Genomic DNA, 16298 nt, shown 5'->3' on the forward strand with positions numbered 1-16298 from the left:
ACCAGCAGCAGAATGATTTTCTTTTTTGATGGTTCGGGTTCTGTAGTTTCTACACTGGAGTGTTGCTCTTTTAAAACTTCTGAAAGCATGCTCCACACCTTGTCCCTCTCAGATTTTGGAAGGCACTTCAGATTCTTAAACCTTGGGTCGAATGCTGTGGCTATCTTTAGAAATCTCACATTGGTACCTTCTTTGCATTTTGTGAAATCTGCAGTGAAAGTGTTCTTAAAATAAACAACATGTGCTGGGTCATCTTCCGAGACTGCTATAACATGAAATATATGGCAGAATGTGGTTAAAACAGAGCAGGGGACATACAATTCTCCCCCAAGGAGTGCAGTCACAAATTTAATTAATGCATTATTTTTTTTAACGAGCACCATCAGCATGCCCTCAGGAATGGTGGCCAAAGCATGAAGGGGCATCCGAATGTTTAGCGTATCTGGCAGGTAAATACCTTGCAATGCCGGCTACAAAAGTGCCATGCCAAATGCCTGTTCTCATTTTCTGGTGACATTGTAAATAAGAAGACGGCAGCATTATCTCCTGTAAATGTAAATAAACTTGTTTTTCTTCACGATTGGCTGAACAAGAAGTAGGACTGAGTGGACTTGTAGGCTCTGAAGTTTTACATGGTTACATAACTGCACTCAAAAACAAAACAAAAAAAATCTACACTTGTAAGTTGTACTTTCACAATGAAGAGATCGCACTATAGCACTTGTTTGAGGTGAATTGAAAAATACTATATATTTTGTTTATCATTTTTATAGTGCAAATATTTGTAATAAAAATAATATACACTTTGATTTCAATTACAATGCAATATATAGAATACAATATATATGGAAAATATAGAAAAATATCCAAAATATTTAATAAATTTCAATTGGTATTCTGTTGTTTAACAGTGTGATTAAAACTGTGATTAATTGCGATTAATTTTTTTGAGTGAATCATGTGAGTTAACTGCGATTAATCGACAGCCCTACTTAAAAGTACTTCCAGCAGAAATATCGCTCCAAAATAACTAAATCACAGCAATGTCGTTGGATATGGCCAACAAACCAGGGAAATAAGCTAAAATAATTCTATATCCACAAAGTCCTGCCCTCACATCTTTCCCATTTGTAAACATCTGAGGGAGGAAAAAAGCTGCACTTTACAGCATGTCCTGAAGGCAATAGATTTGAACTATTTAGGACCAAGAGAAGAGAGCGAATTCTGAGAACATGGGATCCCCAGAAAATGCCCTTCCAGCAGCCTTTTCCTGTTCTTACCTCTGGGGTTTCAGCTTGAGCTTGAATGTGCTGATTTAAAATGTGGCTGTATGTCACAAAGTGAGAGGCAGCCTCTCTGTTAGCCATTTAGGTCTTATACGCTCAGAACCAATGCCTTAAACTCCACTGGGAAACCCATAAGTGATCTGTGTAGATAATGACACGCAGTTTGGATACACTTGTGGCAAGATACACAGTTAAATAAGAAGATGTCTGCATTTTGTACCAACTTCTGTTTCTGGATACTTGTAATGTGTAGTGTCAGGTAAAGCATTCTGCAGTGGCCTGATATTGCTATGGTTAGGATCAGCAGATAAATATATTCCTGTTAGAAGGGGATTTGTGGTTTTTTTAATATATTATACATAGTGGGAAGCATTCAGAATTTTCCTGTTTCTGGTACAGTAATTGATAGAGCATGTTTTCTTAATACTTTAATGATAATGCATTGTGCTACTAGATAGGGAGTCCACAAACAAGGGAAATGTTCATGTATTTATCAAATGACTTTCAACTTGTGCTGGCCAGAACTTCCACTTTGAAATCAGGACTGGAGAATGTCATTGTCATTACTTATTTAGTGACATAGATATATATGTCTTCGTACAGAACCCAATACAGACAGAGCATGGTATCTTGGTTCCATTGATGTCAATGGTAAACTCCCATTGACTTCAATGGAGACAGGTTTTCACCCAGGCTCCTTGCCCCTAGCAGATTACAAACTGAGGGCCCAATTGTGCAAGATGTGGAGCACCCTCACTAATGTGCCTAATCATTTCATAGTTTACTTCTCTGGCAGATTGTGGCCTACAAAGATTAGCCCTTCATCTTATTGAAAAATAATGATCTTCAGTTTCAATAGTTTACTATTGAATTTCATTCAAGTAAAAGAATTATGTATATTGCAAGCTTCAGTTGTGATATAATGGGATATATTTAGCATTTGAGTCCAGATCCAACTTCCCTTCATCTTTTATGTAAACTATAGTTTTTGCTCCATTTTCTCCAGTGGATCTAAAAGTCAAACAATTATTTTATATGTTGTAATTAGGAAATTGTTTTTTATTGCATCATTATTTGGCAATCCCCTTTCATCGAGTTGGGGCTTGTTTGCATCATCTCTTGATGGATTAGATTTCACAGTCTTTATATTATTGTATATATTGTATTGTTATCTGGGACAAATGGTGATCTGCAATCTACATAATAAGGAAGCCAACTAGTTGTTTGTCAAGCAAGCACTGAGTTGTCTTTTTTTTTTTTTTAAATAATTTGATTAATTATTATCCGGAGTCATATATCATACAGTTTGTTACAAAATTAATTATTGAGAAAAGAATACACTTGTATAGATAAGAGTTGAGCTTAGCATCAGTGTGTACAAAATAGATGAATTATCAGTAAGTAATTCTAATTGTTTGACATTCAAAGTTTTGAGTTATTATTTTTGTTTTCTCATTGTATATATTCATATCCATTCACAATTTCTTTTTTAATTTTGGCCACTCCCATTGATACATTTTCCAGGAGTGCTTTTTTTTAACAAGGTCACCTGTTGAGTTTGATATCAACTTGGATAAAGGTTGTAGGATTTTTCTATTGTTTTTCTCCTAAAATTATTTCTAATTCTATGGGAGCGCGAATGTTAGTAATTTTCTCCATATATGATTAATAAGTTTATATTTGTGCAGTGCTTGAAAGTTGTAAAATGCTGTTTAGTGTATATATGTGTGCTGTTTAGTATATTTTATTACTTTGCTGAGTGAATGGGTATCCAATTGGTCGTATTCCCTGGAATATGTTTTTTTTCTCCGATGCGTAGTCTGGCAGTATTTCTCTTAGCCTTCACTGTGGCGTGAAAATTAGACTCCTACTGGCAAATAATAATTTCGTTATGGAAGCTAACATAATGCTAACAGTGTTTCTATATCTTCTCAAAGCTGGGTGCATGGTGAGGTATGTGCCAAGAGTATCAGTGTATAGTGTAGATCTGTTTTCGCCCCTCCCTCCGCCCCCCCCCCCCCCCCCCCCCCCCCCCCCCCCCCCCGCCAAAGTCTGACAAAAAGCTTGCCATTGACTCTCAGTAATTGCCTTTGACAGGACATTCCCTTGCAATATGTAAGGTAGTGCCTCGGGTGACCTTGCAGTTCCAGCAGGCTGCATCCTCTGTAGTGTGTTTGTATATGTCTGTAAGCTGTAAAAGGTCCTGTAAAATTTCTGTGTGAATTACCCAGAAGAGAGATAGTATTTAGTTGGAGCTGAAATGTTTCAAATCCAGTTTTATTTCTAAATAAGTACGATCTTCCAGTTTGGGGATAAAACTTCCTCCTGCCTTTGCAGCTGTAAGGATGCCTGCCTGCCAAGTGCAGTTCCACTGGATGGAGAACAGGATTTTGGAGAGTCAGCACATGACAGAATGCCCGTCTCCTTGGTATCCCCGTTCTAAGGCCCAATTCGATCAAGCATTAAGCATGTGCTTAAGTTTTCACTGAAGTCAGTGACACTCAAACACATGTTTAAATTTAAGAACATGCTTAACTGCTTTGCTGAATCAGGACATATACATCCCTGCAAAGTAAAGTTTTTTAGCCTGGGAAAGAGTGGTTGCTGATGGATCCACTGCTGCGTGGTTTTGTTACCTCACAGTGAAGGGTGCTGTTGCCCCTCTGTGACATGGAGTAGAGCGGTGGCTCTCAAATTTTTTTACTGGTGACCCCTTTCACATAGCAAGACTCTGAGTGCGATCCCCCCTCCCAATAAATTAAGAATACTTTTTAATGTATTTAACACCATTATAAATGTTGGAGGCAAAACGGGGTTTGGGGTAGAGATTGATGGCTTGTGACCCCCCCCATATAATAACCTTGTGACCCCCCGAGGGGTCCTGACCCCCAGTTTGAGAACCCCTGGAGTAGAGGAAGTCTTCCTTTGTTCTCTTTGTTGGCACAAAACTTGAGCTATTTGAGCTTGATATGGTGAGCTGGGGTGAATTTTACCCTTTGACTGTATGGTCTGATTGGCAAGGGCGATGAATAAGAGTGAGTTCCACTCTTAAGGAAGCTTTCTATAATGACTTTGTCCTTATATCTGCTCATGGTAGTATCTTTAATCTAGTGTATGTAATTTGGAGTTACTAGTAAAAAAAAAATTAATTCCTTTTCTGTTTGTTTAGCTAAGTGATTTGCGTCTGTCTTCATTAAATAGATTCTACATTGACTTCCATATTCATTTGTTGATCCCATTCTGTGAAGTTAGTTCTGAGAAATATCTCTGGCAGTATTTGTGTTTCCTTCTGATACATTCATGCAACACCCGGTGACTTAAGGGAGAGTTGTATAAGTGTTTCTTTGGGTATTAAGCAGTGAGAAGAAGTTACCAAAGAAAATTTGCAGCTATGGAAATAATTGTCACCTGTAGTATAAGACTCATTAGCTCCATTTGTGAGAAATAATCATTTATCCACATGAAGTGGGTACTCTTCATCCAACACCTGTTTACCAAGTTATATTCATGTCTTCACAGGCAACCATTTGGCAGCTCACCAGATGACTTGTTGTGCCAGCATCCTTCATCAGAGTCACCAAGTGATGAGGGAACTCTCCTGGATCAGCTTTATTTGGCACTAAGGAATTTTGATGGTCTAGAAGAAATTGATAGGGCTCTCGGAATACCAGAACTGGTTAGCCAGGTATACTTGATACTATCAAATTCTAAATTACTAGTTAAAAAGTTGAAATCCCTTTAAAGTGAGAGAGGTAAAGATTTATGTGTTATACACACACGCTCTCAGTTTGGAAAACAACAAAATTTAATGTTCTAATCAGTAAAAAGAATTGAGTGTAGCTTTAAAAATTGCCAATATATTTAATTGTAAAACAGATTTCATGCAACTTAGTTCCCCCTTTATTTAAGTGCCAAGACCTGAGTTAAGGGCTCAGTATTCCACCTGCAACAGATGATTTCATCATAACCACCTAAAACAATATTGGTTTAATGTTAGAATTGTGCCTACATGCCTTGCTGTAGTGGGCCCTTAATCTGTTCTTTTTATCCCTTTTCCCACATTTGTTTTTAGTAACTTTGTTAGTTCTTCTCAAATACAAAAATGTTACACAATGCTAATTAAAATAATACAAATAGAAATATAGTAAAAGCTTAGGAAAAAATAGGACTTGGTACTTGGCTCAGTCTTGTATGCAATTTTTTAATTCAAATTGCATTGTCAAAACAGTCAGTCTTGCCTGTATAAATGTTTAACATTCTGAGATGGGTTGGTGCTTGTTGCTCATCTGTGTAACCGACTATGGCCATTTCTTTTCCCATTTGTCAGAACTGTACCTCTGAAATAACCCTATATTTCAGATATGACCTTTGTCTTTCTCTGCATCTGTTCCTTTATCTATGGACTCTGAAATGGTAAAATAGGGTCAATAAAATCCTGAACGGGACATGAGAAAGATACACCTGTGGATATCTGATAGAATACTGAGTACCGTGCTTCATTAGGGACAAGATTTTGGTGAACATGTCATTAGGTGAAACTTTCAGTCTGTATTCATAAGGAGTTCATGTAGTAGTGAGTAGCCTCAAGAGCACTACCAAAGAATCAGTGTGAAAAAGAACAATTTATTTGAAGAGAAATTATATGAATTTCTTATTAATGAGTGTCTCCGTGGAAATGGTTTTAAGACTTCTACAGATTTAAAGGAAACTATTACATTTAAGGTTTCAGAGTAGCAGCAGTGTTAGTCTGTATCCGCAAAAAGAAAAGGAGGACTTGTGGCACCTTAGAGACTAACCAATTTATTTGAGCATAAGCTTTTGTGAGCTTCCAATGAAGTGAGCTGTAGCTCACGAAAGCTTATACTCAAATAAATTGGTTAGTCTCTAAGGTGCCACAAGTACTCCTTTTTATTAAATTTAAGATGTTAACAAGAACAGTCGCCTTTGAAAGTCCTAGCTTTTATTGATAAAATCTTAATCTTCACTAGGATTTTTAACCTCGAGTTAATTGATTTCCAGGGTAAACTACTGAGCAGTCTAAGGTAAACTTCAAATGACTGTAACCTGGAACAAATGTTTGGGGAATGTTCAGAATAGCCTTTAGAAATGTGTCAGCAGCCTTGCGTTAATTGGCAGTCAGTTAACTTGAGGTAAAAAGCTGTTGTGTAGACATACCCAAAGGAAGTTAGGTGCTCATCCCTCATTAAAATGAGAACTGAGCTTTTAATTGCCTTTGGCTCCTTTGAAAATCTGAGACATTTATATTGCAAATGGCAACTCCACTTAATAACACTGAAAATTTTTTGAAATCTAATTTGTCTTTCACTATTTGTGTATTTGTTACTCTTTGAATTTCTTCCAGTTTCAGTGATAAAAATAGGCTAGTCCTCACTGTTTAGACTCTCTAGTCATTTTCACTTTCAGTTCTCCTGCACTAGCACAGTGCTGAGATGTTTGCATTGAAAAGACTGCAGAGAATTTCTCCTTCCATTGCAATAGTTTTTTGCTTGTTTGTTTTTTAAGTCATGGAAACAATTCTATTGATCTTAAGTTTTGTTTAAAAAAATCACCAGTCTTTTTGGGCAGATTTGTCTGTACAGTGTCCCTTTAATAATGGAAGATTTTTGTGGGAAGCCTGGGTTTTTAGTCTGGAATAATCCCATTCAGAAGTATATTTTACTATGTGTTTATATACATTTGGTTTGTATGTTTCTGCAGAGCCAAGCTGTAGATCCAGAGCCATTCTCAAATCAGGAATCCAACATCATAATAGAACAAAAGGCACCAGTTTTCACTCAACAATATGCATCTCAGGCTCAAATGGCCCAGGGTAGTTATACACCCATGCAGGACCCAAACTTTCACCCAATAGGACAGCGGCCTGGTTACGCAACACTGCGTATGCAACCTAGGCCTGGTCTCAGGCCTACTGGTATAGTGCAGAACCAGCCAAATCAGCTGAGACTTCAGCTTCAACATAGACTCCAAGCACAGCAGGTATTCTATGTTTATATGTTATCTACCACTGGTTCAGTCAGATTATAGTAATTTAATATAGAGTAAATACATTGGATTTAGCTAGCTCTGAATAGTCTAATTCTTAAGTGTGTTCCCTGTTATATTTATTCCTGTTGAATTCCACTGTTGAAATAGAAATATTGGCCATAATGAATTTTACAGAGATAATACATAGTGTCTTTATTCTCCTTGTTGACCTCTTCTGCACCTTTACCAGCTTGTCATTATCTTTTCTATAATGCAAAAAATGTGCCCAGTACTCAAATCCTGGTCTCACTAGCCTTTTGTGCAATGCTATAATGATGTCTTTTGATGTATGGACTTTTTTTCTATTCAGTTGTATTCAGACCCCTAATCATATACTTATTTTTTGAATTGCTGCCAGATTCCTAAATGCTTTCTTTTGTCACTGTTTCAAGTTTGTGACCATTTTAATTCACCATTCCTTTTGCCATATATTGTTTGCTGATATAAATTTAAAAATCATAGAATTGTAGTGCTGGAAGGGACGTTGAGAGGTCATCTAGTCTAGCCCCCTGCACTCAGGCAAGACCAAGTAAACCTAGACTATCCCTGAAATGTGTGTGTCTAACTGGTCCTCAACCTCCCTTGCAAGCCTGTTCCAGTGCTTAACTAGCTTTATAGTTAGAAAGATTCCTACCTTCAGAGGACATGGGGAATAGCTGATCACAGTCCTTTTTATAATAGCCCGTAACTTATTTGAAGACTCTTATCAGGTCCCCCTTGGTCTTCTTTTCTCTTTATAAACATGCCCGTTTTTTTTTTTTTTCACCTTTCCTCAGAAGTCAGGTTTTCTAAACTTTTTTTCATTTTTTTGTTCCTCTCCTCTGGCACTCCCTTAAATTTGTCTACAATTTTCTTAAAGTGTGGCACCCAGAACTAGACACAATTCTCCCGATGAGGCCCCAGCAGTGCCTAGTATAACAGGACAGTAGCCTCTCATGTCTTACATAGAACATAAAAATGTCATGCACATTACATTAAGAACATTTCCAGCTTAAACATCAGGATAAATTCTAGCTTAGAGAAAATGCTAATAATTTAATTATAAGTACATAAGAGATAGGAGTTATAAAGGCATTGCATTTGGAATTTCTCAGACTGCTATACCATATAGATCATATGGCATATTGTCTCCTTGAAGCATGAGGGTTTTTTTTGACATTAATGGGAATTGGGCAGCTAAAATAATGAATACTTAACTGAGACTGTCCACCAGAACCTGCAAGGCATGCAGAATTAGTTTTTGTATTCCTTTTGCATGCGGGTTCCCTTGTTTAGCATTCTTCTTCTACCTTCATTTTCATTTTGTTGGTTTAGAATCGCCAGCCACTGATAAATCAAATCAGCAGCGTCTCCAATATGAACCTGTCTCTGAGACCTGGAGTACCCACACAGGTGAGGGAGCTAGTACTGTAGGTACTTCTGTTTTGTTCACTGCGTTTTCCACTTGTCCCAAGTTTAGTTTATCCTGAATCATAGACTCTTCAATTTAAATACATCAATAATACATAGTATATACAAGAAATGATAAGGCAGAGACTGTAAACAAAACAATACAACCCTAAGTTAGAGTGTTTATTTCCATATTTAAAGAACAAAAACAACTTGTGGAAGTTGCACTCCTAAGGTCCTTTTCCATCACTAATCTGTGTGGTAATTTGGTTCCTGGGAGTGAGGAAGGAATGGTGACAAATCTACATTTTAACCTGAGTTCCTCACCTCATAGGGAAAAGGCAATTTGAGTGGAACAATTCATTCCAATGATTTGTAATCTTAAACTTCTAGTACTAAAATTATGTGTGTTAATCTCTGTTTCAGTTTTGAAATTCTTCACCACATGTCAGAAGTAATGCTAGGAATTTTACCTTCTGTCTAATTTTATAGTTAGGCATATGGTGAGGAAAGGAACTTGAATTTTATGAGTCATTCCGATAGAGATGCCTTGGTAGTTAACATTATGTATTAATTCGCAGTTATCATTTTTTCTATAGGCACCTATCAATGCACAGATGCTGGCCCAGAGGCAGAGGGAGATACTGAGCCAGCACCTGAGGCAACGACAGATACATCAGCAACAGCAGGTGCAACAGCGGACTCTGATGATGCGAGGACAGAGTTTGAATATGTCACCAAGCATGGTGGCCTCTGGTGGCATACCAGCAACCATGAGCAACCCACGGATTCCGCAGGCAAACGCACAGCAATTTCCATTTCCTCCAAACTATGGTACTGGACTTACATCCCCAACACCTTTCACCAATTCTTTCTCCCCAGCGTCCCCCAGTCCTGGATCTTAGCTCCTCTTTCATAGCTCCTTGCATGGCTCCCAGATGAATCTGGTTAATGAGGGAATGATGGGAAATATGAGAGGACACTTTGGGCCTGTCATGAGTCCCAAAAGACAGAACAATACCTGCCAGTTTCTCAGCTCAGGTACCACCTTCTCTCTGAGTGCAGATCTTCTCTGCTGAATGGCAGAAGTGTGTGTATATACACTCAAATATAAATATTGTTATATTTATACAAAGGGGCTTGAAAGGTTTTGGATTCTGATCAAAACAAATAAATCAATATATACTCCAGCAGTGGAGATGAATAAAAATATGCTAATTGTTGTCAGTATTGGTGGACAGAGTGAAGTTGTGTAAAAAATCATTTAGAAGCAAAACTGTTCATAATCCCTTTGTATCATCAGTATATAGATTTGGTTTTATGTGTTGATCTTGAGAGATTAGTTAACATTAGGTATGTAACTTCTAATATTTTTGTGCATATATTAATGTCAAATTAATAGCTTTACTGTTGACTTTTAGTTAATTGAATTTACCTTAGTATCAGAAAAGACTTCCCCCTCCCTATCTCCAAACTTATATGCATATAGCAGCCAATGTCATTATGCCCTTGTGTTTAACTAAGCAGTCTTCAGGTTTGTTCTGGGGGCGGACAGGTCAGAATCAGCTTATTACGACTGCATAACCTTGACCTTTCCTCTTCCCATGTAACAGTTATAGGTATTATGTGCATGTTCCGCTGATGTAACTAACAAAAATTCATTCTACCTCATGCTGAATTTTTTTATTTCTTGTCTCTTGTTCGATGTGTTATTCTTGACATCCGTTTCTACTGAATAGTATATCATACCTTTCATCCATTGATTTCAAATTGCTTTACAAAGGTAACTAAACATTATTATCCCCATTTTATGATGGGGAAACTGAGGTACAGAAAAGTTATGACTTGCCCATGGTCATGCACAGTGTCAGTGGAAAAGCTGGGAGTAGATCCCACGTCTGCTGACTCCCAGTCCAGAGTCCTCTTCACTGGACCATACTTCCTCTCTGAGCATTAAACTATCTATTTGTGCATACAGTATAATCTGACAAGACAGTTTCTGCTCGTTTTTTGGGGAAAGGAATACCCTGTGGGAGGCTTCTTTTGACTTACTATGGATAGGACCGGGCTTGTGCCTTTTTAAACTATGGATTTCCACACTTACAGGTCGCCAGAAGTGAATTTTTATTACAGTCCAGGCAAAGATTCAGATAACAACATGTTTCCATTTTGATTGAAAATTATAAAGATTTGTGGTGAGGGAGAAAATTGGGACCGAACTTTTTTAATGGGTGTCTTTGTATTTGGTGGAGGTTCATTTTTTCTGTACATCACAAAACGTTTTAGTTTATTTTTAAACTTTTTGTTGTAAATATTATAAGAATAGAGATGTTTAGTGAACTTACTTGCAATGTCGAATATTGCAGTACATGTTTCATTCAGCCTTCTGAGCAGTTTTACACTGTGAAGGCCAGCAATTAATTCTGTTACATTCTGTTAATTTGTAATTGTTTGGTAATGTTGATTTGAAATGCACGGGTACCTTTGACACGTTTTGTAATATATATTGGCTTGTCTAAACATAAGTTTTCATTGATTTTGTTTTGCCAGTGGAAACCCCAATGTGGATATTCTTATTTCTCATTTTCAGAGTGGCTTATTTTGGTCTAGTTTAAACCTGTTCCTGATTGACTTAAAGCAAAAAAAGCTTGGTTTAAAAGAAAATAAGAGTATGTCTACACTGCAATAAAAAGCCCTCGGCACCAAATCTTGGAGCTCAGATCAGCTAACTTGGTCTCACAGGCCTTGGGCTGCAGGGCCAAAAATAGCAATATAGGCATTCAGGCTCGGGCTGGAGCCTGGGCTCTGAGACCCACTCTCTTCACAGGCTCTCAGATTCCAGGCTCCAGCCCAAGCGCAAATGTCCACACTGGAGTTTTATTGCCTCGCAGCCCAAGCCCCATGAACCTAAGTCAACTGATCCAGCCCAGCCGGGACTGTGCCATGGTCTTTTATTTGCAGTGCAGACATACCCTATGTGTCCATGCAGACTTTTGTGCCAGTTTAGCCTTCTAAATCAGTAAAATCACACCTTATGTTAAACCAGTGAATCTTTGCACATAAACAAGCTCTGACCTGTGCAAAATGAACTAATCGTTCAAAATGACATTACCTGTTTTGCATGCACGAAAGGACACAGACACAAATGTTTGAAAGCATACAGAAGCTTATTGAAAATTTGATTCTGAATGTTAAAAGAGGAGACAAGGTGGGTGAGGTAATATCTTTTATTGGACTATCTTCCATTGGCGAGAGAGACACGCTTTCGAAAGATACTACCTCATCTACTACCTTGTCTCTCTCTAATATCCTGGGGCCAACATGGCTACAAGAACACTGTATATATGTTAAAAGATGGTGTCATAATGAAGGTGATTTTAGGTGTGGTGTAGATAGGAGCTAGTGCACAATATTTTTGCAGTGAAAAGCTTTTTATAGAGGCTTTGAAGAAGAATGGCATTTATTTTAATGGACCTGATTGCTACAAAAGGCTGATTTTTCCATTTTGTCACTTCAGTAGGGAATACCGTTAGCCAAAGTGCAGCTGTGAAATGATTTTTTAAAAGGTTACGTATGTAGTGTTTAGTTGGTAATGTCCTGATGTTAATTCAAGTCCTGTGTTAGAGTCCACCCATGTGGATTCCAGTGGATATCCAAAGGCATGTCCATGTAGATCCCTCTGCAAAATCGGGACTTTGGTTTGCACTAGTTTACAATGTACAGTGACTAAAAATCCTGTTTCATTCTTTAGGAATAAGTCAACAACCTGATCCAGGCTTCACAGGGGCTACCACTCCCCAGAGTCCACTGATGTCCCCAAGAATGGCTCATACCCAGAGTCCTATGATACAGCAGTCTCAGGCTACTCCTGCCTACCAGTCCTCTACAGAGATGAATGGGTGGGCACAAGGGAATATGGGTGGAAACAGGTAAATCTACAAAAATACAAATGCCATAATTTCATTATTAAATTCTGCCTTGTTTTTATGTCAATTAGTGTTCACAAGAGGAAGTATTTACATTTTGTCTTTACCCCGCTTACTAGACATCTTACACTCGTTCTACTAGAATAGACCCCTTATGTAATCTTTAAATTTTGTTTTATTCTGTGTATTAATAATCTACTGCTAATAAAGATGCCTTAGTTATACTGCTTTAGTGCCTGTGTACTATGCAGAGAAAGGACTGATGTGTAAATAGTGTAATGCATATAAGAAGTGGGGAAAAGCTTTAATGTGACTTTCACTTTGATGAGAAGTTCTGCTCGTACACGCACTGGATTTTGCTTAAGGCTTGGGAGGGGATCTTCCACGGTTCTTGGTTCTTCAGTTATTCCAAGGTCTTGTTCATGAATGTGAAAGACGTCTGCCCTAGACTTTATGCTCTGCAGGCCAAGTTTTCAAAACCTTATGCTTGAAGTCTGTCAGCAAAAATTTCTGCACAGTTGCATGTACACTTGAGTCTACTTGCTGTAATCATGCATCCAAATCTGGTATTCATGTGTGCAAATGGCCTCCTACAATAGGCATGCAAAATGATCATGAAAACTTACCAGTCCAGATGCTAAATATACTTGATTCCCCTCTGCTATGATGATTATAATTGGGGGGGGACTGGTATTTTACATCCCCCTCCAAAAATTCCTCATCCTAAGCTGCTTTAGACATACGTAGCAAGGAGCAAGCAAGACATATAAGTTGCTATTATGCATGCACAACAGATTGGTACAGTCAGACACATTAATTCTGCATGTGGACAAAGGCATGCATTTTTGTGCACAGACATCAGACCTTCAAGTTCGAAAATATAGCCCGCTGATGCCTGCAAAGCAGCTGTCCTTGGAAGTTAGTGTATATTGCATGTATAAATTTTAGTCTGAGAAAAATTATGCGAGAGTGATTTCTTAGTGGTGTCAGCATTCTGAGTCTGACACATTGCTTTTTTTATTCCTTGTTATAGCATGTTTTCACAACAGTCCCCTCCACATTTTGGGCAGCAAGCAAACACCAGCATGTACAATAACAACATGAACATCAGTGTATCCATGGCAACCAACACAAGTGGCATGAACAACATGAACCAGATGCCAGGGCAGATCAGCATGACCTCAGCGACCTCTGTGCCTACATCAGGGTTGTCCTCCATGGGTCCTGAGCAGGTGAGAATTTAAGGACCTGAGACCACAGCTAGAGGATTTACTTGACTTGTAGTTTTTCTGGGAAGTTGAGATTGACTGTAACAGCTAGCTTATTTTGAAAATGGTGTGTTAAAAAGAAAAGCACCAGTTTTAGCTCTGCAGTCAAAGGACTGGATGACTAATGCACCTTTCACCTCTGGATTTCTGATTCAAATCCAGCTCCACAATAGTTAGCATCTGCTCAGTTGCTCCATAGCTTCTGTGGAATGAATTTGGTGATCTAGTTCACTTCCCAGTAGATGGGTTTCCACAGCACAGTTGACACTTACTGGTTCCCTTGTTAATCATCTCAGCAATGGAGTCATGGACAGAATGGGCATAAAGCTGTTTTCTGCGGGTGAGGGTGAGGCACATTGCCACAGTAGTAGTTTTGGAGACAATTAAGCTGTCATTGTCCATGCTGTATCTACTCTATGGATAAATAGGACTTCAGCCTCAAGGACTGTTAATCTGGCATCTGTCATGAGCACAAAATTCACACTGTTTATGACGTAATGTAGCTAAGACAGGTATCTAATTCAGTAATCAAAAAGTCTGTTCTTACACCCTGAAGAGCTTTACATGTGTACTTTTCTTTGGGGCTGTTACACAGAACACATTTTTCCCCTTTAAGATATACATAACCAGTAAAATAACATCTTACTTTCAGTTTTGTCCATGCGAATCTCCATGATGAAATTCACACATTAAATATGGTAGTTGGGGACTAAAATTTCACTTAGACAACACACAGGTTTCAAATAATGTTCAATGCAGTAAAACTAATTAAAGCAATGGAAGATGGGAGTAGAGATTTGAAGGGGACAATAGTGAGAGAAAGGTGGAAGGTCTTCTCTTCTTTTTTCATCTAAGTGAATGTCACTTCGCCAAGCCAGAGCTCTATACTATTAGATGAGTCCTAAGGGTTTCCATCTATTCTTTATTAACATCAGTGACACACCAACCCTCTGATTGTTGATAGTACTCAAAATAAACATTTAAACCTTCTCATTATCTGGGGAACAAGAATTTCAAGGTTATTTCAAAATCCCAGTGTCACAAATTACAACATTTTTTAAAGTCTGCCTTCCACACCACTGAGGCAGAGCAAGTGTTTGTTTGCAATTTCTTGCAGTACTAAAGGAGGTAGGAAGAAGGGTGCAAGGGGAGGAAGTGTTTATTTGGCCAGAGCTTTCTTTACAGATTTGATTTTCCACTCTACTCCCTCTACCCATTTTTGCCAAACCATCCTATTGTTGTTTAAGGCATGGGGTAGTGATTCCTGTTTGGAATTTTGAGTTACGTACAGATTTATTTACTGGGATGTTTGAGAACCAGCTTAAAATTTCTGCAGCAGTGCAGGAGAGACTTTGCAATATGTTAAATGAACCATTAACTAGCTGTCTACTCAAGGTTTGCTCTGCTCAGTGTTAACTTTCTTAGTCCACACAGATGCATTACTGCCAAAGTCAAAACTGGCCTGCTGTTTGCTAAGAATTTGTTTTCAAAATATTGTTTCAAGGTATCTGGGATATCCTGCATATAGAATCAAACAAAGGAGTCAGGAAATGATTAGAGACATCATATTGCGAATGTTCCCCCTGGTTCAGCTCAGTTGCCAGGAAGGCATGGTAACTTGCTTCAGAGCAAAAGGATTGCAGATTTGTCCACTTTTTGCTTTTATTTGGTAACACAATTAGACCTGTCTTTTTATGGCATCATCTGTAAAATACTATCTAATGCTCTGGAAGAACCTTCAGCTAAATGTAAAAATTATTAATTTCTATGTCACCTTGTTTCTCTGATTAAATGGCAGTTGCCGTCAGAAAAGTTACTGTGTAAAAATTATATTTTTGGTTTGTTTTCTTTCAGTAATTTCCCAATAAAATGTGCTTCATTTACAAAGCTAAAAATTATTTTTCTAACTGCCAACACTGCAAACTAGAGTTGCTGGCATCACCAGTGGCAATAATAATAATTCTGCAGTTGGAACATGACTGATGATTGTGTTGATATTGTGCAAGGCAGACTAGAGCCAGCTTGCTTTTCCATAGTTGTACTGCCTCTGCAGTGACAATATAAATCTTGCCCATACATAAATCATATTGCTTTCTTTGTTACAAATATTTGTTTTGGATTCATTTGGATGTGATTTGATTTTTTGCAGTTTAAATTGTTTCCCAGTTCCTTCCCTGCACTTCGGAACAAAATAGAAAAGAATTCACACATTCAGCCTTTGCATGTTGTAACAAATCTTCTACTGCACAGTTGTCAATGAAAGGAAATACTCTTCATGTACAAATGCAGTTGTTTAACCCAAATACAGAAGAATGAGTTGCAACCCTCTCCAGGCCCTTTCTTTGCAGAGCACAGTTCAGTATTTTCTGAATTTTAATTTCTCA

At 38.0% G+C, this 16298-nt stretch overlaps 1 protein-coding gene across 11 annotated transcripts in view; it reads left to right on the forward strand.

Moving 5' to 3' along the window:
• The window catches only part of NCOA2 (nuclear receptor coactivator 2), a 249769-nt gene that overhangs the window by 223669 nt on the left and 9802 nt on the right, over positions 1-16298 (forward strand). For all 11 annotated transcript variants that reach the window (XM_043539506.1, XM_037892454.2, XM_037892457.2 and 8 more), the window contains 6 exons: positions 4806-4971; positions 7005-7283; positions 8646-8723; positions 9320-9554; positions 12472-12649; positions 13680-13878. In XM_043539506.1, coding sequence (XP_043395441.1) covers positions 4806-4971; positions 7005-7283; positions 8646-8723; positions 9320-9554; positions 12472-12649; positions 13680-13878 — 1135 coding nt within the window. The remainder of the gene's footprint in view (positions 1-4805; positions 4972-7004; positions 7284-8645; positions 8724-9319; positions 9555-12471; positions 12650-13679; positions 13879-16298) is intronic.

The sequence above is a fragment of the Chelonia mydas genome, chromosome 2, assembly GCF_015237465.2.
Source record: "Chelonia mydas isolate rCheMyd1 chromosome 2, rCheMyd1.pri.v2, whole genome shotgun sequence".
Lineage (NCBI taxonomy): Eukaryota > Metazoa > Chordata > Testudines > Cheloniidae > Chelonia > Chelonia mydas.